This window comes from Pristis pectinata, chromosome 22, assembly GCF_009764475.1.
Source record: "Pristis pectinata isolate sPriPec2 chromosome 22, sPriPec2.1.pri, whole genome shotgun sequence".
In the NCBI taxonomy this organism is placed as follows: Eukaryota; Metazoa; Chordata; class Chondrichthyes; order Rhinopristiformes; family Pristidae; genus Pristis; species Pristis pectinata.
Genome location: NC_067426.1, coordinates 21290149 through 21314224, shown reverse-complemented (window position 1 = coordinate 21314224; position 24076 = coordinate 21290149). Strand labels below are relative to the sequence as shown.

Sequence of the window (24076 nt, the reverse complement as noted above, 5' to 3'; positions counted from 1 at the left end):
CTTAAGCCTCCTTCACTCCAGGGAAAACAAATCCAGCCTTTCTAATCTCTCCCCATACTGTAACTCCTCCAAAACAGGTCCCACAAGTAAGAAGCTGCATTTCAACCAAACCAAGAACTAAAAAGCTGACCAGGGTTTTCAGTTTATTCTTCTCACTTAGGATAATGTGTGCCGAGAACTGTTGTCGACAGCAGCACACAATAAATTATTATTTTGATATATGAAGAGGTTCCCAGGAAAGGGGAAGGTAACATGTTCTGGAAAGTTATGTGTTTAAGAGTACTCTATGCAGGGAGGGGCTTGACAGCTGAAGGTGCAGCCACTCCTGTTATCTAAGGTACATGGGATAAAACTGAATGCAGATCAATTTGTTCAACTATTTCTGCAATAGACATTTGACAATGTTAATGGCATAACTGAATTTTGCTACTAATTTTGAGAAAACTGTTCAGCCATGAACACTAGAGGCTTGACATTTAATCCTGCTGCAACATTAATGTTCTTTTTCACAGTACTCAAATAAAAACAATCATTCTGTAAAAACCCTCAATTTCAATGGTTGTCAGTAGAAGCTCAGCACCACAGCTGTACACTCCAATCATTTGGCTGACCCAAAGTGTCCCCAAAGACGTGCCACACACACCTTTTCAATAAAAGGTATGCTTTTACCTGCTTTCAATAAAATCCTCCCTACGGACTTATGACATCATTTATCAACATTTCTGACAATGTTTCATACAGCTGCACCATTTAAGAAGGAAATTTTGAGGCTAGAAAGGAGTTCCAGTAATCTTTAAATCAGACCCTTTCTCTATACATAAACTGTTGTGCACATTTGAGAAATAGATCTTCAAACAGCAATATCCTTTATAGATCACATCTTGGCACTTGTCTGGCATCAATCATTCCATTGGTGTTGAGACATCTCCCTCTTTTAACTATATGCAGACAAGCAGCAGGCTTCTTGATCCTTTACGGAAATTATTAATTATTTCAGTTGACCAAACAGATTTATTCTTTTGAGGGCGAGAACAGTTCCAGATCCTCTTCCTTGCCTTTGAACGTTTCTTTGAATTTTATAAATCCAATATAGTTCCCCAGTCCTGAACTGCCAAACTGGATAAGGGAAGAGAGGAAATCAAACTGAAAGGGCAGTCAAATCTGATTGGAATCTGACATCCTTTTAGTTTGTGTTACCAACTACATTCGACTAGCAATGACTTGAAACACAAAAGCTTATTTGTCTGATAACAGGAAAAGTGCCACGAAGCTGTTAGTACAACTTGGCATTTACAGCAGATGATGTTGTTGATGATCAGTCTGTGCCTGGTCTACACCTAATTAAGATGAAATAAGCAATTCATGCTCAAAAAGATGTAAGTAAATTTTAGTTAGCCATTGGAAAGATAAATTCATGTCCTGACTGATTACAGGTCAGACTTTAGGTTTCCATAATGAAAGCAGAAATGGAAATGTTCAGCAATTCAGGCAGCATCTGTGGAAAAGGAAACTTAATATTTCAGGTCCAAGACTCATCAGAACTGGGAGAGGGAAAAACAGTTAGTTTTCAGAAGCAGAGAAGGTGGGGGAGGGATGGGTAGAACGGGTCCAAATCAGTAAATGAAGTAGTTAGAAGCACAACATGCTTCTTTATCTGTGTAACGTTTTTCAATAGTAAATCTGTAGGAGATGCCCCAGCAGGTATTTCCTTTGTTCTACCCATTCTTCCCCCACTACCTCTGTTGCCGAAAACGAATGTTTTCTCTCTTTCCAGTTGTGGTGAAGGGTCTGAGAACTGAAACGTTAACTGTTTCTCTTCCCACTGATGCTGCCTGACTGCTGAGTGTTTCCAGCATTTTCTGGTTTTATGTCTGATTTCTAACCTCTGCAGTTTTTGTGATTTTTTTTTTTTTTTTTTTGTTTTGCTTTAATTTAGGTTTTTATAGTTATCAATGATCAGTACTGCCTGGTTCCGAACAGCAGGGGTTTGTACAAAGACTCTCAACTTTATTTTTCCACTGAGAATCTAGATTGTCTCACTAAACAAAATCGGCTTTTGTTTTGAACTGTTTCAGATACGTATCCTGTGTTCTTGGCTGTCCTTATGAAGGGAATGTTTCCCCTGTTAAAGTTGCAGAGGCAAGTATGGTGGGAATGGGGGAAGAGGAACAATAATTAGAACTTAAACATTCTTTTAATACAATAGTTTAATTTCATTAATCGATACATAAGTATAAGAAATAGTAGGAGTTGTTTATGTGGCCCCTGGAGTCTATTCTGTTATTTAGTGAGATCTTGGCTGATCTGATCTTTGGCCTCTGTTACATTCCAGCCTGATCCTATAACCCTTTAATTCCTTTTTCTTTACCAAGAAGACAATACTTTTCTAACATTCGGGGGTTGAGAATTCCAAACAGAGTAAATTCTTCCTCATCTCAGCCTTCTGAAAGACATGTTATCCTGAAACTATGTCCATTGTTTTGGACTCCCACAATATCTACTTTGTTTAGTCCACAGAAAAATGCTTCTGTGGTTCAGAAAGTCTAGGTCCAATCTGTGTGGTGTTTCCTCATAGAACAGTAATCACCAACCACCCCTCTCCACTAATGACCATTAATCTTGGGAATCAATCTAGTGAATCTGTGTTGCATTACCTCCAAGGCAAGTATACCCTTTCTTTCAAAAAAATACACTAGAAATGTACACATAACTCCAATTAGTGTCACCAGGACCCTATTGATTTGCAATATAAAGGATTTTTTAAAATTAATTACTTAAGGTACATGCATGCTAGTATTGTGTTTCTTGTACAAGGACACCTCAATCTCCTCTGACACCAACATTAATTATTTCACAATATTTAAATAATGTGCTTTTCTATTCTTCTTTCCAAAGTGGAAGCCTTACGTTTCTCCTCATTATAGTCCCTCTTTTTGTCTAGTCACTTGACACACATTTAATTCCTTGCGGACAACTTATGTCCTCCTCGAAGATTAATTTCCCATGTAACCTTGCATCTTAAGTCCATTTTTCTAAGTAATCAATATAATTGGCTGCAGCCCCAGCAGAATCACTTCATTAGTTACAGCCTGCCAAATGACAAATTACTCATTTATCCCTGCTCTGCTCTCTGTCTAACCAAACTTCTCTCCACGCTAATTTCTCAATATGCACTTCAGTGACCTTCTATTTGGAACTTTTAACAAATGGCTTTTCAAAATCTAAATATATTACATATAATTGTTCCCCTTTACCTATCCTGCTGATTATATTTTCAAACAACTCTAATGTTGTTGTTAAACACTATTTTCTTTTTGTATAACTATACTGATTCTTCCTGTGCTCTGTTATCTTCTCCTTAATAAAGGATTCCAGCAGTTTCCCTGCAATTGATGTTATCCCATAGTTTTCTGTTTTCTTTCTCCTTGATTGTTTTGCCCCTCTACTGTGGCCATTCCAGATTGAAAGGATTCTGGAAGGATCATAACCAATTAGTGTTGCTGCAGTAATGCTTCTTAGACTCGTAGGATATAGGCAATGCCATCTAGGTGATTTGTCTTTCACCCTGGGTCCCATTAATTTGCCTTGTGCTGTTTTGTGATGTTAATTGTTTTAACTTCCTCACACTCTTTCCTCTTGGTTACTTACTATATAAGATGTTTTTAGTGTCTTCTACTGTGAAAATTAATACAAAATATTTGTTTAATTTCTCTGCCATTAATTCTCCTGTCTCAGCTCCTAAGGAATCAGTTTTTACCTTTGCTATTTTGGCATGGTTTTGGAAGCTTTAATACCACATTCTATTTTCTCCCTCTTTCAACTTTGGTTTCTAGCAGTCTTTGCAGTTTTATAAACCATTTCTTTGTCTTGTACTGTCCTCTAATTTGCCAAGAGTGAATCATCTTTTTTCATCGAATCCTTATTTCTAACTGAAATATGTATCTGTTGAGAATTATGAAGAATTTCCTTGTGTCTGCCACTTTTCACACCTTTTACTCTAACTTCCTTATTTGCTTCATCTGACTCACTAGTCTGTTAAGTTATGAAATCAGCTGTATTTTAAACAAAACAGTTGTGCTCTCTCTTCCCTTCTAGATACTCTGCACAAAAGATACATGGCTCTGAATTTAAGATGTATTACAGAATCAATAGGCCAGATGGAAAGTATTGATCTGGGTACTGATGGTGTGCTTTCTGCAGGTGGCCAAGAAGCTTTATTCCATGGGCTGCTATGAGATATCCCTGGGAGATACCATTGGTGTAGGAACACCAGGCAGCATGCACAAAATGCTGTCAGCTGTAATAAAGGAGGTTCCAGTCAGTGCATTGGCTGTACACTGTCATGATACATATGGTCAGGCTCTTGTCAACATCTTTGCAGCATTACAGGCAAGTGATTTTTAAGGCTTTAGTGGATGTTTTTTGTTTCTAACTGAAAAGAATAATTCTAGTTAAATTGCTTCAACAAACTTCCTTGCACCATATCATGTGATTGATTTTGGAGCTGGACAGGATCTAAGTTGTATGTCACCTGTAGGATCAGTTATACAGCCTCTCTCTGATTCATTCAGAGCACCATGATTATTTGAGGCTTTTTCTGATGTCTCAAGTGTGGTCTGAACAAAGCCATTCTACCCAACCTTTTAAATTGGAACTGCATTCTAAGCAGAATGGAAATGACCTTTTATAGACAAGGCGCTTTTTAATGATCTGTTTCTCTTCATGTAGCTCTGTTTAGCCACCATAATTTTCTCAGGATAAAAACTTCAAATTCATGGCATATTTTTGAGATCCACATCGGCTTTTTTTCTAACCATTGGTTTTGATACTAACTAAGATATTGCAATTACTACGATAAAGAAAATGTCTGAAGTAGTTGGGTTCAGAGCTCTTCATGTTATAAAGACATCGGACACATTTATGGACTTCAAAACATTATACCTTGAAAAAAAATACTTGCTATTTATTTCATGAAGTGAATGTTTCAAATTTTTGGTGTATAGCACAATTTATAAAAAGTGTTTAAACAGTTTGTGGAACTGTACCGCAGACGAAAGGTGAGAAGTATGAAAATGTTTCTTCTGTCATTATATTTCAAAAACAGCATAAAGTTGAAAGGTTGAATGCACAGAACAGATGCATTCTGATGAGAAAAATTCCAAGGAATGGATCCACCATCTGTGGTTAATTTAAAAAAAGTTAATTATTGTATCAGATTTTAAAAGACAAGCATTTAATTGCAACAAGTCATGTATTATGCCAAAAGATTGGATGGGTTATTTAAAAAAAAATGCAAAGAATTATGAGAAGATTAATGAGGGGAAAAAAATAGAGTATGAAACAAAGCTAGCAAGAAATAGCATTGGTCCTATGGAAAGTGAGTCTGGGGAATTAAAAATGGAAAACAAAGAGATTACATTTGAATTATATTGCATTAGGTTGCTGGAGGAGTGTCCCAGAAACAACTGTAAATCGGGATTGGGAGGGAGGAACTTGGGAAATCAAGTGGTATTGAGCAAATTGTTGGTGCTGTGGTCTCCATGTTCTGATTGACTTCATCCAAGGATCTTTAAAATAATTGGTTAATGAGGCAGTTGATGCATTAGTTTTAATTTTCCAAAATTCTCAGGAATCGCTAATGGTTCTCTTAGATTGAAAATTGATTCAAAGAAAGGAGAGAAAGAGGGAAATTATAAGCCAGTAACATCGGTAGCAGGGGAAATTGTTAGAAACGGTATTAAAGGTGCAATACCATGGCTGAGTACAACATAGGGAATGTGTGAATTTGCTCACTTTGAGGGAAAAATAAGAGTGCATTACCTAAATGGTGAGTGATTGCAGGGGAATCTGGACGTCCTCCTGCATGATGTGCAAAAAAAAATTAGAGTGAAGGTACAGCAAGTAATTGGGAAAGGTAACAATATTATTATTTCTTGCAAGAGGATTTCAAAACAAAAGTGATATCTGTTACATGAGCACTGCTAAGGATCTGGAATTCTCCATACAACATTGGTCCTTTTGTTTAAGGAAGGATGTGAATATGTTGGAAGCGAATGGTTTGTTAGACCAGCAGTTGGGATAGATGGGTTGGTTTCTGAGGAAAGGTCGGAGACTCTAGGCTTGTATCTTCTGGATACAAGATTGAAACACAAATGATCCTGAGGGGTCTTGACTGGGAAGAGGATGATTCCACTTGTGGGAGAATCTAGAACCAGGAATCATTGTTTAAAAATGAGAGACTACCCATGTAAGACTGAGAAGAGGCATCATTTTCTTGTCTGAGGGTTGAGAGTTTTTGGAATGCTCTTCCTCAAAGTGTGGTGGAAAAAGAGTGAATATTTTTAAGTCATAAGTAAATAGATTATTGATGAACAAAAGGGGTGAAATATTATCGCAGTAGATGGGAATGCAGAGTTGAGGTTACAATTAGATTAGCCGTGATCTTATTAAATGGCTGAGCTGGCTCAAAGGGCCAAGTGACCTCGTCATCTTGATTCGTATGCAAAGTAATACTGTTAGCCAGTTCAAAAAAATAAACTAAAACATGATGCCATACTGGTTCAAAGTGTACTCCATTCTTATTTCAAGGGATAATAATTCATGAGTTCTCTTCATGATTGGGTAACTACAGAGGTCAAATGGATTATGAGTTTGAATTGATTTGGGCACCTTCTAACTATTGACACAAAAGCCATATAAAAATGGCAACTGGCTAACCTATTTTACTGATTTACAGTATGAAATTTACCAGTCTCAATTCTTTACTCTGGAAGAAGACTACACAGTAAATCAAACCACACATGTAATGCAGAAAGTGTGTCACTGAACTGGTGTTTTTTTTACGGTTTTCAGATGGGAATCTGTACGGTGGATTCGTCAGTGGCTGGCTTGGGTGGTTGTCCTTATGCAGCTGGTGCATCTGGAAATGTGGCAACTGAGGATGTAGTCTACATGATGAATGGGCTGGGAATTCACACAGTAAGTTTTTTAGGTGACTTTTTCACTTTAGATTTTCAGGTTGTTCTAAACTTATGTGTACAAATGCCAATCAAGGATGATTTGACCTTGTGAATATTTGGAAATTATAATTTTTTTTGTGTCAAGAAATAGAACAATTCTTCCATGACAGCTGACTGAACTACATGCATTTCTCTGCAAGCCTCATCACTAGCTCCTCTTGATTCTACCTGATTAGTTGCATATGCAATTTCATGCCTTGCACTGAGGAAGTGAATTTATTGGTATTGTGCCACATTGTAGGATTAGATTTATTAACTTTATCTCCCATACCCAGTTTCTACCATGTTCAGTACTATGTATGTTTCTAGTTGTGGCACTCAGTACTGCAGTTTTAAAAACAAGCTAAATTATTCAGTCCAGGTACCAAAACCAATGTTTAGTGCCAATTGATGGAGCTGGCTTGAGGGTGGCACCCTAATAAGTGTTTATGACTGCCTAGTTGAACTTAATGCCAAGTAATTGCTGTCTTTATGCTATTCTGGATTTCAGTTTTGGGGAGAAGTTACTTCTGTTGATTTGCGTATGAGACGAGACAAAACAAAACACAGCAATAATTTTAATGGATTGTGGAGTCATAGAGTTAAACAGCATGGAAACAGGCCCTTGGGCTCAGCTGGTCTGTGCTGACCAAGATGCCCATCCAAGCTAGTGCCATTTGCCAATGTTTGGCCCATAACCTACTAAACCTTTCCAATCCATCTACCTGTCCAACTGTCTTTTAAAAGTTGCTATTCTACCGCCTAAACCACTTCCTTTGGCAACTGATTCCACATAGATACCATCCTTTGTGTAATTTAAAAAAAAAAGTTGCCCCTCAAGTTCCTCTTAAATCTTTCCTCTCTCACCTTAAACCTATGTCCTCTAGTTCCTGATACCCCAACTCTGGGGGGGGGGGGGGGTGGGCTGGGGAAGACTGAGTGCATTCACCCTATCTATGCCCCTCATACACTTCTATAAGATGACCTCTTAGTCTCCTATGCTCTAAGGAACAAAGTCATAGCCTGTCCATCCTCTCCCTATAACTCAGTCCCTCAGGTCCCGGCAGCATACTAGTAAATCTTTTCTGCACTCTTTCCAGTTTAATAACATCACTCCTATGGCAGGGCAACCAAAACTGAACACAATATTCCAAGTGCGGCCTTGCCAGTGTCCTGTACAACCACTCCATAACCTCTCAACTTCTATGCTCAGTGCCCTGAATTTTGAAGGCCAGCATGCCAAAAGTCTTTTTCACCACCCTGTCTACCTGTGACTCCACTTTCAGTGAAGCATGTACTCCTAGGTCCCTCTATTCTACAACACTCCTCAGGGCCCTGCCATTCACTGTGAAAGTCCTACCTGGATTTGACTTTCCAAAATGCAACACCTCACACTTGCCATTTGCATTTCTCAGCCCACTTACTCAGCTGATCAAGAGTCCCTTGTAATTTTTGATAACCTTCTTCATTGTCCTCTATACCAGCTATTTTAGTGTCATTTGCAAACTTTTTGATTGTAAACTGTCAAAAGGTATTTAATCGGCTGAAGTAGCATCAAGCAGGAAAAAACAGTCAATTTACTGTAGATTTGAACATAACTCGCTGAGAATGGTTAGTGAATGATGAATTTTTGCAGGGACTCTTGTATTTTTTTTGTTAAAGTGAGCGCAAAAGTTAAATTACAATTTTTAAATATGTCCTCAATTTTCAAAAAGCAAAGTCATTTTCTTTCATATTTCCATTCTAAACCTCCTTATGACTGCTAAATGTTTATTCTCTGTATATGAGCACAGTATGATGCCATCATGTATCACTATCTACTTTTTTCTTAAATAACAAGAATGCCTTCCAGATGGTTCCATTTAATGAATTTTAAACTTACTATTACGAAGCTTCAATAGTTTGATTCATGACATTCGAAAAGTGCAGTGTGATTAGGATTAGTTGTCCCCAACATTTTCCTACTGTTGGGATTTGCCTTGTCATTTCTGGACATTGCTGATTGTAGATTGGTTGCTATGATTAATCAATACTTCTGTTATTATTGTCATATAACTACTGTAAAGATAAGTCGATAGTCCTTCTGGATGAAAAAGATGTTAAACTTTGACTGAACCAAGCCTTTTTGCAATGTTATTTTTAGGGGGTGGATCTGCAGAAGTTAATGGAGGCTGGTGCATTCATCTGCAATGCTTTGAAGAGGAAAACCAGCTCCAAAGTTGCTCAAGCATCTTGCAAGTTATAATGATCAGTAAATAATAAACACAAGCTGGACGAACATACACCATAAAAATGTTCCGGTGCACAAGGGTCTAGCTGTCCCCAAGGCTAAAACAAAACTATGGCAGTGTATCTTCTGTGTCTAAGTTTGAATCGCATTCGAAATAGAAGAGCAAGTGAGAATTTTGACAACTGCCTATTTACCCTCTGAATGCTGACAAACCCTTCAAAATACACAAACATTTATTTGCATAATATTGGGAGAAAGTTCTCTGTAAATCACAATTAATATTAAAAATTAAAGAAGCAGGAAACAGGAACTTTTCATAACTTTTTAAGTTATTCTTCCATTATATGCCATTGAAATGTTTTAGAGGAAGATTTGCTCTTCATTGAATATAATCCCAAACATGTTTTTTATATATATATGTATACTCTTAGGCTAGATTTTTAAAAAAATACACTTTTTCATACGATTTAATGAAAAGGTATGTCTTGGTGCAGGTATCATCCAGAAATTGCAGCTGTTTGCTGTTGCATAGATTTGCTGATTAGTACCGAGAGTTGTTCCATCTGTATTACAGGTATCACGGCCCGTTTATCTTCTACAGTTAGGAAGGTAGTTAACTCCTGTGCTTGTGCATTGCTGACAATGCTGCTTCAAAGGTTTTAAAAAGTCAAAAAATCTGCATCATATGCTGATGGATATAAAAATTGAGGATAGAGACTATGAAAATTCTTGACAAAGCTGTTTTGTTTAGTCATTTTTTAAAACTGAGAATACATGATTTTTGTGTATTATATTTATAGTAATATTAGTTAAATCAACTTAATCTTGCAGAAATAGTATTTTTCAATTTGCAGAATTTTTGATAGGTCATTTTCCATTTTGCCATTATGTTTTTACCATCAATTAAATTTGTTTCAAGCCATCCATGCCCATCCAAACTTTCTGCCTTAAAAGGTTAAGCCATAGATGTCCTACTTCCTTCTATGAGGCTGTAATTTGGTCATTGCAATCATCTTTTGTAAAGAAAATGTGTGTTGATTTTGCATGTTACTGTGCATTCCGTATATACTGTGTAAACTTTTAAAATGTTAAATTCAATTTAATATTGGTATCTATTAATAATTATGTGTATATAATTCTCAAAATTAAAAAATAATCCTTTTAAGGAAGGAAACCTGCCATTATTGACTGACTGGTCTGTTAATGACTGCAGTTCCATATTAACAGGGTGATTTTTTTTAACCTCCCTTTTGAGGTGATTTACCAAGCCACCCTCGTGTATCAAACTGCCACTGCATAATGTAGGTGGATTGTCTCAGGGATATTAAGATGGGCAATAAAAATGGCCTTGCCAGCAAATCACATACTGAGAATGAACTTTAATGAAAAAATTTAATTTAATAAATGAACTGCTAAGTGTCAAATTTCTAATTGTAATTGTCCATACATGTACAGACTGGTTGGAAATTATAATGTACATAATCTTGATGTCTGACCTACAGGTTGTATTGAATTAAAACAATGTAAATACATACATTTGTATGTGTGTTTTTCCCCAATGCGTTGTGTGTCACATCCACCACATTGCATCTTTGTAAAGCGTTGTCAAACATTAGTGATTGATTTCTCATTTCAGTAAGTGCGTTGCAAATTAAGGAAACAATTTAGTATATGAACAAAAGTGTTTTTGATAACTCTGAGATATGAGTGAACAGAAAGTTGGGCAGTAATTGTTAATTTGAACTAACGGCTTAATATTTGATCAACTATTTCCTTAGTTATTCCCGATTGGCAATATCCATTTTGCCTTTCCTTAATTCCAAACGTACAATATTATAAAACATATTTCAATAGTTATATTTAATTTTGTTAATCTTGCAAAAACAGCATTCTGCAATTTACGTAATTCAGAGTTTTAAAAATGATTGACCAGATGAAGGGTCTCACTCCGAAACGTCGACTGACCATTTCCCCTGCTTGATGCTGCCCAACCCGCTGAGTTCCTCCAGCGCGTTTGTATATTACTCATTCAAGCCTGTAAGGTAAGGATTGATGAGAGAGCGAGCATGATTTCTTTTCTCAGATAGCACTTGGCTGAAGGAACAAGGAAGACTGACCAAAAAGAAAATGGAAAGCTGAATTAAAAGTTATTTCGTAATTATTACCAAGCTTGAGCAAAACGAAAAAAGCAATGGCCTTAAAGATAAAGAACAAACTGATATTTTCTCAGAGCTTCGGGATCGCTTTGTTTTCTGTCTGACCGGGCAGCATGGACGTGATGGTCCGAGGGGCCCGGTTTTGTGCTGCACAGCTCTATGACAGCTGTTCCAACCCATTCTCCACCGCACGAAGTCTTCATAAATACATAGATTTTTTTTATAGACTTTTGCGTCATCACTGATAATTATCTAGTTCGGCGGTTCGATGCTAACGCTTTCACGCAAATATCTTTTACATGTTGTAGCGAGACAAAGTGTCCCCTGTTGTTATTACAACTACTGTATTTCAGATGGAATCGGGCACCCTCAGATTACAACACATTAGCCTGCCGCCGTACCATTTCGGAATCTGCTTGCCGTACAAAGATGGGGGATGTGCAAGTGCTCTATCACATGCCGGCTGTGCCACGTGATCAGGGGCGGGGCGGTTCCTTGTGCGACACTTGTGCCAACACGTTTTGCGGCATAACAACAGGCTGGAGTGAAGATGTCTGGCCACAGGCATGGTTATGGCCCGTGTCAGTGTGAGGGGTACCACGACCCTGCCGAGACGGGCATGGAGTACGGCCTCTTCAAGAAGATTGATCATGAGAGGTTGGAATGTCTGAACGAGTCCAGTGAGGGTTCTGGTAAACTGGTCTTCAAGCCCTGGGAGGAGAGGCAGGACCGCACTAAGGTACAATTGGCAGCAGCGTCAGCAGGCTCTTGAAATCATTCACATTTCCACTGGGTTCATACTGGGGCTGAGAACTACATGTTATTTGATGCAAACTGCCATATTTTATCAGAAAAAGACCAGAAATCAAGTTAAGGTTGTTACAGTAAATCTGACAAAAATTGAACTCGTTTATTTGTGTAGAATAATGAGTGCCTAGAAGCAATCATGAGGTGACCTGATAGAAGTATATAAAATTATAAGAGGCATAGAGGGGGTAGGTAGTCAGTGTCTTATTCCCAGGGTGGAAATGTCAAATACTAGAGGGTGTAGATTGAAGGTGAGAGGGGGAAGGTTTAAAGAAGATGTGTGAGGCAGTTTTTTTTACTCTGGGTGTGGTAGATGCCTGGAACGCACTGCCAGGGGAGGTGGTAGAAGCAGATACAATAGCAATGTGTAAGAGGCTTTTAGACAGACAGATGAATAAGTAGGAAATGGAGGGATGTGGACCATGTGCAGGCAGACAGGATTAGTTTAAATTGGCATCAGTGCAGGTATACTGTGCCAAAGAGCCTGTACCTGGGCTGTATTCAAGATTCAAGGTTCATACCATCTTAAGACTATAACTCAAAAATTGAGGGCAAAATGTGAGGGTTTTTTACACAATGGACTGCTATAATGTGGATTGCAGTAGCTTAAAAAGCAATGGATGCATCTAATTACTGGATCTGGCTGTGATTTCATGAAGTTAAGATTGAGGATAATTTTGTAAATATATACTTCCCTGCCCCGTGTTAGGATGTTTGTCCTGCTCTGGGGAAAAAAACTGCACCAAGGTTTGATATTTGTGGGCCCTTCTCAGTAGCATTAGAAAACTGACTGATATTGATAGGTTAGGCTTTACTGCCTGGGGGACATTTCTCTCAGTTTTGGCATCAATCCCCTGATACTGTGAATCGAGACACTATAAGATTGAATGGCCTGGGTATGCCAGTGTCATATCTAGTTTTAAGCCTAGGGTTCAAGTAGTGTTTTACTGTCATGCTCCTGTCTGGGCGGTGCACACGCTCCTGTCTACATCAACGGTACTGTCAAGAGGGTTGAGAGCTTCAAGTTCCTTGGAGTGAACATCACCAATAGCCTGTCCTGGTCCAAACACGTAGACACCATGGCCAAGAAAGCTCACCAGTGCCTCTACTTTCTCAGGAGGCTAAAGAAATTTGGCATGTTCCCATTGACCCTCACCAATTTTTATTGATGCACCATAGAAAACATCCTATCCAGCATCATAGAAAGCATCCTATTGGGATGCATCACAGATTGGTATGGCAACTGCTCTGCCAGTGACCGCAAGAAACTGCAGAGAGTTGTGGACACAGCTCAGCTCAGCACATCACAGAAACCCCTCGTCTCCCCTCTCCCATTGGGCCGAAGATACAAAAGCCTGAAAGCACGTACTACCAGGCTTGAGGACAGCTTCAATCCTGCTGTTATAAGACTATTGAATGGTTCCCTAGTACAATAGGACAGACCCTTGACCTCACAATCTACCTCATTATGACCTTGTACCTTATTGTCTACCTGCACTGCACTTTCTCTGAGGCCGTTACTGTGCATTCTGTTATTGTTTTACCTTGTACTGCCTCAATGAATTGATCTGTACGACTGGTATGCAAGACAAGTTTTTCACTGTACCTTTGTACGAGTGACAATAATAAACCAATTCCAATTCATGATTTCTAGAATCAAGTTATGCAAAAGTTGAGATAGAAATCCTGCAAAATGTTTATCTTAATATATAACCATTGATTGTCAATGAATAGTTCACAGCATACTGCATTACCAGTTCTGCTGTATTAAGAAACTAGACAGGAATATAATTGTGCTGTGAAAACCACTCGTTTGTGATTTCAGACTGCGATTTTTTTTTTAAAAAGAGTACTGAGAACTTTATGTAGGAACCAAAACCAATACATGGTTTATGTACCATCTTTCATGGTAGCAAAACTCAGGAGCGTTATCAAATGGAATTTAACACCAAACCAATATAAGGACCTTGGTTCTGAAGTAGAGGTGACAATTATTGAACAATTTCCCATTTGTCCTGAACTACTTCCCAACATCAGTAGAAATTTGTTGGAGATGAGGTTCAATATTTTGGTGAGAGTGATTTAAGAAGAAGGTTGGACTGATGACACAGACTTGCTTGTCCCAAATCAGGGTTTGGATTTGAACTGAACCCATTGATTAGGATTATGGCTAGCATTGTGTAACAGGGAATGGAGACAAATTTCTGAAGGCATCTAAATCTGAGATCTTCCCCAATGCCTCCAAGTTCAGAGAATCCAAGGCTTTTGAAAGGTCAAGAAAAGCCTTGTAGAGTTGTTGATGCTGCTTCCTCCATCTTTTTTGTATCATCACATGGTGAAGATCGTGTCTATTTTATCTCCTGATGAATAGGATTTCAGGGCGTGGCTGGCAATTTCAGGGCATTGTCTTCAACTTATGAATTAGCTCTGTTACCAATTGAAGAAGGTAGTTGGGGGAGGACCCCTGTGACAACTTTCCATGTGGCATACCCCTCCAGAATTACAATTGGATTTTTCTACTTAGTGTAATGGAACACTCACTACTTGTCTGCATGAGTGTTGCTCCACAGCACACAGGAAACTTAACACTATCCAGAACTGAGCAGGTGCACTGTGGCTGCAGTTAATAACCTAAATCAATGGTCCACTATGCACTCCTGAGGACAAGGCAGTGAAGAAAATGGTGCACCTGATGGTGTGCCCAGTGTGAGAAAGATCAGTGGTTTTAAAGGCACTGCAGCTTCAGAGGTGGAGGTGAAGGTGAGCTGAGCAGAATGTTTGTTGCAGAAATGTCATGGTGAAAGCAGTGCCAATGGAAGGGCAAAATCAGAAAATAAAAACTGCAGATGTTGAAAAGCTAAAGTAAAAACAGTAAATGCTGGAAATGAGGGAAAAGAAATAGAGTTAAAGTTTCAAGTTAAAGGCTCTTCATCTGTTGAGATTTTAAAAGTGGATTTGGAGGAAGCACGTTTTCCAGTGATAGGTGCAGAAAGTGTTGTATTTCAAGGGGAAGGGGTTGTGAATGGAGAGCAATGCAAGGAATTGATCAGAGATTGACCTTTCTCTGATCTGAGGTAGTGGTGAGGGTAACAAGACTACGTGAGGTGAACAAGATCAAAGGAGTGGGATTGTCAGTGCCATAATCTAAGATCAGTGCCAAACTGCAACTGTATTTCTGAATGAAAGTTGGACCTCTAGGGGGAAGAAAGGCAATTTAAATTAAAAAAGAGTACTATTTGTAAATGAGGACTTTGGTGTAATTAGAATATAGATCATATATTGGAATGCAAAACTTTATTACATAGCACTTTTGTAACCACTGCTGTGGCTGATGAAATAGAACTACAAAATATTGGGACTAGAGAAATATAATAGTTGCCAATACCATGAAGCATAACTGAATAAAAGAAAATCTTTTCATTGCTTAATGCATTTTGAAACTTTTCTGTTGCAGTACGTAGAAAGTGATGATGATGAGGAACTGTTGTTTAATATTCCGTAAGTACCATAAAACTCTCTTCTAAGCATAGTTGCACTATCCTCATTTAGGGAAAAAAACACCCAAACATAGTTTTAACCTATTTTGGTAAGCATTTATTTGAATGTTGTCATATGATTGTGTCATATGTGGTAAATTTTCTACAAGAAAAATTGCATTGTTTTCTGAGTCCTTGTCATCTTTGAAGGTATATTATCCTCCACCTTCAGTTAACTTCAAAGAAAAGAGATCCAATGTTTCATATCATAGTGTATTTTCCTGATTCAAAGCTACAGATTTGTGAATCTGAATTCTTCCCCCTCTAGAGTTCCAATAGTCTTCTTATAACACAGCACGACAGGCAGACTTGCATTTATATAGATGTGGAACTTTACAGCTAATTATATTGGTGCCCTTTGATTATAGTGGTCTTGGGCCAAGGGAAAAATATTTTCCCTCAATAACACAAAAAATAATCAAAACTTAAAAGTTTGCCTGATGAAGTCATTTTGTTCATGTTTGTCAGCCAGTCAGATCACAGAACACAGTGACCCCTTTTAGAGCTAATTTAATTAGCGATCTTTTTTTTATATAAGGTTTAGTCACTACTGTAATGCAGAAAGAATTATTTTACTTTCACACATAATCTTCCTTGTATCAAAAGCCATCTTGAAACACTTTACAATACAGGACAACAGTGAACAGGAGAAACAAAAAGTCAAATTAGACTGATTACTAATGTGGGGCAAAAGTGTGGAAAAGATCTCTGAAAACTGTTGGAGATTGATTCAAGAAATAATTTCCTAGGTTAGAGTGGAGTATGGTGGATGGGATGCCAAGAAATCAAAAGGTACCTAGAAATAAATAGGGCTGAACACATTCTATTGCAAATATGTTAGATCCAAGGCTGCTTTTAAATGTGCATGTTTGCCTGCAGAGATTTATGGATGTGGCTGAAATCTGCTGATGTGGTCAAATTCATAATAAATTATTTTGATTCAGGTTCACAGGCAATGTAAAGCTCAAAGGTATAATTGTCATGGGAGAAGATGATAACACCCATCCGTCAGAAATGAGACTGTAAGTGCCAGAATATTTTAATTTTCTCCTAAGATGCTTCACATTAAAATTTTAAAAAATAATCTATAAACAGTGGTATGGCTTTTATGTTTCCTTTTAAACTGTCAATCATTAGATAGTTCATAGAGAACTGTGTGCATATTCCTTGGGCGGCTAATCACTGGATGGTTCATAGAGAACTGTAAACATGTCCTTAAATTGCTGATCATTTGATATATTTTGTTTACAATCCAAAATATTTTTAGCTGTGTTATTTAACGTTAAAGTGTGTAAATAATGGTTAAACTAACCAGGTAGACTCCAAACTTTAAAATGTACAAACCAGTGATCCAGAGGAGAGAGATTTTCAATCCGTACTGTGACAAATCATTATATTTTCAGAACATTAGTTTAGGTTATTCTGTGGATTGAAAATGGTAGGAATGAATAATCAAACACCCATGCCTTATTTGAAAGATGTATTCAACACTATCCCTTCATAAATGCTTCACCTTCAAGACTAGTGAATGATGTGGGTGCAGGTCCACAAGAAAGTATTCCGTCTGTTCACAGATCATGTCCAGTTTATTTATTTTGGACTCTCTTTGTGTTATTTAGTATCCCCTGAGAAATGTCCTCAAACAGATTCTTGGAAGTTTGTTCCAAGATTGTGGATGATGCTGGAAAGCACATTTAATAATCATCACTGCTGTCTTGGGAAAGTGATGGTGGATTTTCTCCTGGAACTACAACTATGGAATGATCTGGTTGGAAATGATCTATTGGGAGGGCCAGTTGGTTCGTCACAGTGTGGTGGATTTGGATTGTGGGAGTACTAAAGGGAAAGATTCTCTTTGGAAAGAACATTGCATGTGTTGTAGCTGTGTACTTAACCTTGATTTAGAGACTTCCTTCAAGTTCTTTTAAAGCCCTTGCTTTGTTTTACTGTGAACTGAGAGCAAATTTCAAATTAAGGGAGAATCTTCTATGGCTATTTGTGGGTAAACAAGGGAGGAAAAATAAATTAAGCAGTGAATCTAGTGATGTCCTTTGTATATGCTATAGGATAGTCATTTAAATAATGTGGATGCTAATCAATTTTCTTCTTTTCTCCAATTAGTTATAAGAACATCCCTCATATGTCGTTTGATGACACAGGCAGAGAACCTGACCAAGTGTTTAAGATGAACCGAGATGTCACGGGAGTGCTAGAATATACCACAAAGTATGCCCATTTTTGTTGTGCCAGAACATAAAATCAATAAATTGATCTTCACCTGTAATATGAAATACTTCAGTAACTCAGAAGCCTTTTTAGCACATGTTGTTTTTGAATACAAAATAAAATAAAGCACTATGCTGATTCAGAATGACTTTGTTTTGGAACATGGGTTCAGAATCAAACCACTTAGATGATAGCTTCTTGCGTGCAAAGATGAAATTCAGCTAGTAATCCCAATCCAGATGTGACATCAACAACAAAGCTGAACATCTAGCATGTTGAAATTAATTTGTAGCCCATTTAATGTACTACTAACAAATCCAAAGTTGATGCCAATGGTCAATGTAATCAAAGAATTGACATGGTACCCAATGCTGAACCTGTATGTCCACAAGCTACATTTGCAGCTATTTGCATGCAATCAAAGGTAGCCAAGAACACATCAATACTAGTATTTAAAAGTATTTGTATCTTAGTCAAATGATCACTGTCCTGCATGGACCTCTGCCCAGTGATATCCAAATTTAAAGTTTTTTCATGTTATAGAATAATCTCAAGAAAGTAGTATCTTAAAATATCAATACCAGTAATTGATAAAGCATATTCCAACCTTTTTTTAAAATACCTCAAAGGTATTTTTACTTTTATTTTTTAGGGTGGCTCGTTTCTCGAGTGTTTATCATCTTTCCATTCATATTGCCAAGAATTTTGGTGCTGAGACTTCAAAAATTTATTATATAGGATTGCGAGGGGAGTGGTCAGAGGTGAGTCTAATCACACATTGAAATTCACTGGTAAGAATTTGTATTGCTTGGAGTAATATTTGATAGCAACTAGCGACCTCTGTTCTGTGATTGAGAACTGTGACAAAGAACTGTGTATTTTCACTTAAATGGAGTGGAATTTCACTGCTGTCTAGATAAATATTTTAAAGTAATTTCACTGCAGCTCTCTTGTATTTTGTAATGTTTATAATTGTAGTATGAGGCATGCTTGTCATTTGCATATTATGATTCTACTCCAAATACTAGAAGTTCAGCTAGCAGACAAATGTATTCCTATTCCTGATTATCTCCTACATTATTCCTTGGGCCATTTCTCTTAAATTATATAATTTTATCTCTGGGTACGGTTCAAAAGGCCTCAGTGTCCTTCTGAATCCTCTAGCATTGTCATCCTTCAAGAATAAGTTCAGGACCAACAACTTGTTAAATTAAGGTGCATGAGAACCAAGCAAAGACTCTGTTGTCATCTGAAATAAACACCCTGATCCACTGAATAATAATCAGAAAGGTGAACTTTTAAATTATAGTTTGTTCCAGAGGCACTGTGGGTAATTGCAGCATTGTCTTACATAAAATTAACATGAAGTCCTTATCTGACCTGAATCATTAATTCTCCAGTATAACTTTACTCTTTTGGCAGAGCCACAGACATGAAGTGACGCTTTGTACATATGAAGCTTCTGCGAATCCTACGGATCACAAAATCGACCTCATTACTCCTCACACACACTTCATCGCTTAAAACTTGGCTTCTGCAGCTTCAGCATGCAGTGAAAAAGGAAAGACCAGGACAAAAGTAATTCTGGAATACTGGAGTACACTAAATGTCTAGTGGAACAGATTGGTATATAGTCTCAATGTGATGACAAATTTTGTAAACCATCAAAGGTGTGGTGAACAGAAGATTAATAAGGAGATAACATTTGCTGTTTAAATAGGAGCTTGCAGCTGCTGCTTTTGATTTGTAAATGTTAAAATATCTATTTGCAAGCAAGTATAAGTAGCTGGCATCTTGACGTTCTTGGTCAAAAATAGATTATTTTCTATTAAAATACAATAACTAATTTTGGTTTGTTAACATGAATCTTTGTCCTGCCTGTTTTTCCTCTTTTTTTTCCTCCCCTGCAAACCCCTCCATGCCCCCCCCCCCCCCCAATAAAATCCACTTATTACATGTGGATTTTTGGTTCTGGATGTGACAATTTGCCTCTCAAGAACAATTATTCAAAGCTATACTTTTTGTAAATTATAAAGATAAAATTAGTTTTAAGAATAATTATACGCCTTGGAGAAAGTTCATCATGATGTCAAATCAAAATTATCAAGTCTATGTATCAGGGGCAACTATTTTTAACTATCCATTAGATCCTTGATGCTTTTTGGATGCCAGAATGGCTATAACTGATGTCAGAGATGTTGAGTTTAATATAAAGAGGGCCTACTATAACTTTCGAATCACTAACACACAGCAAACCAGTCTGTCCAAAAATATGTTGACAATGAATGAAATAATTCAGCAATCTCTGTCTATTCCATATATCTTGCTATCAGGTTTTCTTTCCCCTTTGCCTGCTCTTTTCATATGCCTTAATCTATTAGATTGGACAGCCTTATGTCAGTCAAATATCCATGTCCTTTGAGTATCAATCAGGTGAATGAAAGTTTACTGTACAGCTGGTGTTGATGTAGACATGATAGGAATTTGTTCATGGTTTTTGCTGATAACATGTACTGGGTTAGAACTTTTCCTTTATACTTTCAGTGTTTGGAATTTGCAAGACAATACAACCATGGTTTTGTGGAAGAACTAAAATGTTATTGCTGTTAATTGGATGTGTGATCTATCACTTTTTGAGCACTGCAAATTAGGTAATGTTGGCTACTGACATTTTTTTTAATGAAATGCATTTGATTAAAATAGCTGCACTAGAGTTGTTTCAAACACGCGAGAAATGACTGAATGTGCTGCCTAAAATATGCAATGTTGTGATGAAGCAGAATGTAAAGCAAGGAAATAAAATAAATCCTCTGCCCGTTGATGTGCATCCTAGTTGTAATGTCCAGCAGATTTAAAGCCAGCCTAAGATAGGCCAAGTCTTCGTTCTGCAAGAAATGTGTCATGTAAAGGATTGCTGCGTAACTGACAGAATTCATACAAACAGCTCCATGTAAAAGGGCGTGAGAACAGATGGATGTGAGGAAGGAAATAAAATAAGAGATACTCTTCTAAAGAAAGCTATCACTGTGAGAAACAACAATTATTTGTCATCTGTAGAGTAAACTAAATACAGGTGCTTCAGGAATATTTTTTTCAGTTCTTCCATAATTTTCACTGCACGCTAAGTTTTTCTTCACAAGCTCCGGATCCATATTTCCACCCTCTCCTTCCCTTCTGCCTCTAGGACCCAACCTGTGTTGTAATCCTGTTTCCTCAAGATTTTAAATTACAATTATTGAGTCCAAGTTGCATTTTGACCAAGATGAAAATTCTAAGGCACTTGTTTGGGGAAAAAAAAAGACATCAGATCATTAGTGTGATTTATTAAGGATTGATAGTACAGGTGAAGTACATTGCAGCTTGTGTTTGTAACCTATACAAGATAGGATCAAATGTGTAGTAGAGAATGTGTTATTACATAGAACAGGGTACACTACAATTTTAAATTTCTAAACAGGGCTGGTATTTGTTCCTCCTAATAAGTGGTTTTTGGAAATGTTTAGTCCACTTTGCTTCAAAGAATGAATACATGGTGCAAGAACAGATCACCTTTGAAACCAATTAAATATACATCATAATTATTTTCTATAAAGGAATATATTTTTGTATCAAGAGCAAAGGAGATGCTTAAAAGCTGAAATATAACTGAACAGTTTGTTTTGGACAAGAACTTAAAGGGGATAATATTTAAGCTTACAAATTGCAATTAACTTATCAAAAATAGTGTTTCTTAAATGAGCTTTAAAATTACAAATCATAAAATGGAATGATATGGCGCAGGTGGGTAGGTTCATTATCCCTACACTAGCCCTTTCCTAGAGTGATCTCAGTAATCCCAATCCACTGTTCTTTGTCCATGGCTATGTATTTTTTCCCTTCATAATATTTGTCTAATTCTCTTCTGAATGCTATCAGTGAATCTGCTATTCCAGTATATTCCAGATCACTACAACTCGTGTGTTTTTTAAAACAAAATATTTCTTCTTATCAAACTGATGGTTACCAATCTTCCTGCCAATGGAAAGCTTCTCCTTATTTATTCTGTTGAAACTATTGATGAATTTGAAGACTTGGCAAATCTCTGATTTTGTTTTTGCCCTAAGGAGATAACTTCACTCTCTCCAGCCTCATTTATTTCTCATGATTATATACTCAGTGGGTCAACTGGCCGCCTATGCTGGCTCTCAGACCAATCCCACCAATCCCATTCCCCCCATTTATTTTCTTATGATTTAATCTCCCTCACATACCCACCAACTCCCCATGGCTCTCCTACCATCCACCTACACCAGAGGCAATTTACAGTGGCACCTGCCAGACAACATGTCTTTGGAATGTGGGAAGAAACCAGAGTACTGGGGGGGGAGGGGGCCAAGCAATCATAGGGAGAACATTCAAACTCCACATAGACAGTGCTGAAGGTAATGATTGAGATCCACCCCCCACCTCAGCACCTCTGCTCAGTGGAGCTTGTCGAGCTACTGTGCAACCCCATATCTGAAATCCCTAATCCCTAGCACCATTCAAGTTTGTTTATTCTGCGCACCTCCCAAGTGTCTGATTGTCCAATTCTGATTGCCACTCTTTAAAAGAAACAATCTATTCTATGTGTGGCCTAAACTATGCCTTTTAAAGGTTGAAAATTGCTTTCTTGCTGTAGGACTCTATTCACCATTAACAATACAAGGTTCTATATACATTATCAATGCCCTGGAATTTTGAATCTTTCAATTTGCAAACATATAATACTCCCCTACATCCTCTTGTATCCTTTTTTCTATTGCATCTTCTCATTCATCACACCACCGTCTATCACTTCATATTGCATTAAATTTTATCTGCCATGTAGCTCCCATTTCATTTGTCTTTTCTTGAAGTTCATTATCTGCCACATTGTTTATGAGCTTTGAGTATTTTATATGCATCCAGTGAAATTATGAACAACAAAGTTTAGATGATGTATCAGTAAGGTTGGTGATCCTGGGGAATACCACAGAGCATTTCCCTCCTGTCAGAAAATCGGCTGCTCAATGCTGCAATCTCCTTTCTGTTCCTTAATCTACTGTGTTTTAATTGAGCACTATACATGAAGTGCCAGTGCTTTATTCATCAGAATATGATTTCACACCATCAGAGAGTAAAATCCATCAATGAAACCAAGAGTTTAAAGAGCAACAAACTACAGATGCAGGAAGTCTGCAATAAAAACAGAATACTGTTTCATCAGGAAAGACCATTGACCTGAAATGTTAACTCTGTTTCTCCCTCCACTAGTGCTGCCTGACCTGCTGAGTGTTCACAGTGTTTTCTATTACTTTAGTTTGAAAAAAAATCTGAGACTCAACGAATTGATCCTATGATTCAATGTTATGAGATAAGGCTGTATTTGTTAACCAGCAGGAACAAACAAGCCCAGAATTGCTTGAATGTTAGAAAAGCAATTGCTTTAAAATGGAATAGAAAACACCAAGAATGTTGAAGCAGGGATGTTTTAGCAAATGGTGTCACTGTAAACTTAAAATAATTATTTTCTTGTTAATTTAGCTATAGAATACAGAAGTTTCTTTTTGTTAACTGACAATCTTTAGAATTGTGGCAGATTAGTTCCTCACTGCTTTTAAAACATGTAATTTCCTTTGCAATTTCCCTCTGTGGTTTGCTTAGCTCAGAATACGAGTTGATCTGGTTTAGTCGTTCACTCACTGTGTACCTAGCTTCCTACCAACTGAATTTCCTCCAACAGGTAAGGTCACAAAGTTACCAGTTTTGATCATGCCTTTCTCTTCAAGTTATTAAATCCTTAAATCACTTGGAACTACGTTTCTTAGTATTACAAATATGCATAAAAAATTGAGTTACATTGGACATAATATTCATTAACAATAAACACAAAAAATAACGAGAACATATATGGATCAGTTCATATTGATCATTAATTGGAGTCCTTTATCGATTTGATCACCCTGAATAAATAGTAATTAGATTTTTTTTCTTATTGCTTTAATCTGCAGACCTAAGCCAAATTAATATTGCCAAACTGCTGTACTTAGGCTTGAATCACCCGTTTCTCCAAAAGTAGCAAAAAACTGTGGATTATCGGCCCAGTAATGTAACCATTGCTCC

At 37.3% G+C, this 24076-nt stretch overlaps 2 protein-coding genes across 3 annotated transcripts in view; both read left to right on the top strand.

Moving 5' to 3' along the window:
- LOC127581631 (hydroxymethylglutaryl-CoA lyase, mitochondrial-like) overlaps positions 1-10760 on the top strand; it is a 28571-nt gene extending 17811 nt beyond the window's left edge. For both annotated transcript variants that reach the window (XM_052036170.1, XM_052036169.1), the window contains exons 6-9: positions 2076-2139; positions 4201-4389; positions 6853-6978; positions 9142-10760. In XM_052036170.1, coding sequence (XP_051892130.1) covers positions 2076-2139; positions 4201-4389; positions 6853-6978; positions 9142-9243 — 481 coding nt within the window. In that variant the 3' untranslated portion in view covers positions 9244-10760. The remainder of the gene's footprint in view (positions 1-2075; positions 2140-4200; positions 4390-6852; positions 6979-9141) is intronic.
- Positions 10761-11889: 1129 nt separating this feature from the next.
- Positions 11890-20772, top strand: pithd1 (PITH (C-terminal proteasome-interacting domain of thioredoxin-like) domain containing 1). Its single transcript, XM_052036418.1, has 6 exons — positions 11890-12123; positions 15646-15689; positions 16672-16749; positions 17849-17953; positions 18606-18714; positions 19376-20772. Exons 1-6 carry the CDS (start codon positions 11935-11937, stop codon positions 19475-19477), a joined length of 627 nt encoding a protein of 208 aa, XP_051892378.1. The 5' UTR covers positions 11890-11934; the 3' UTR covers positions 19478-20772.
- Positions 20773-24076: the final 3304 nt, after the last annotated feature.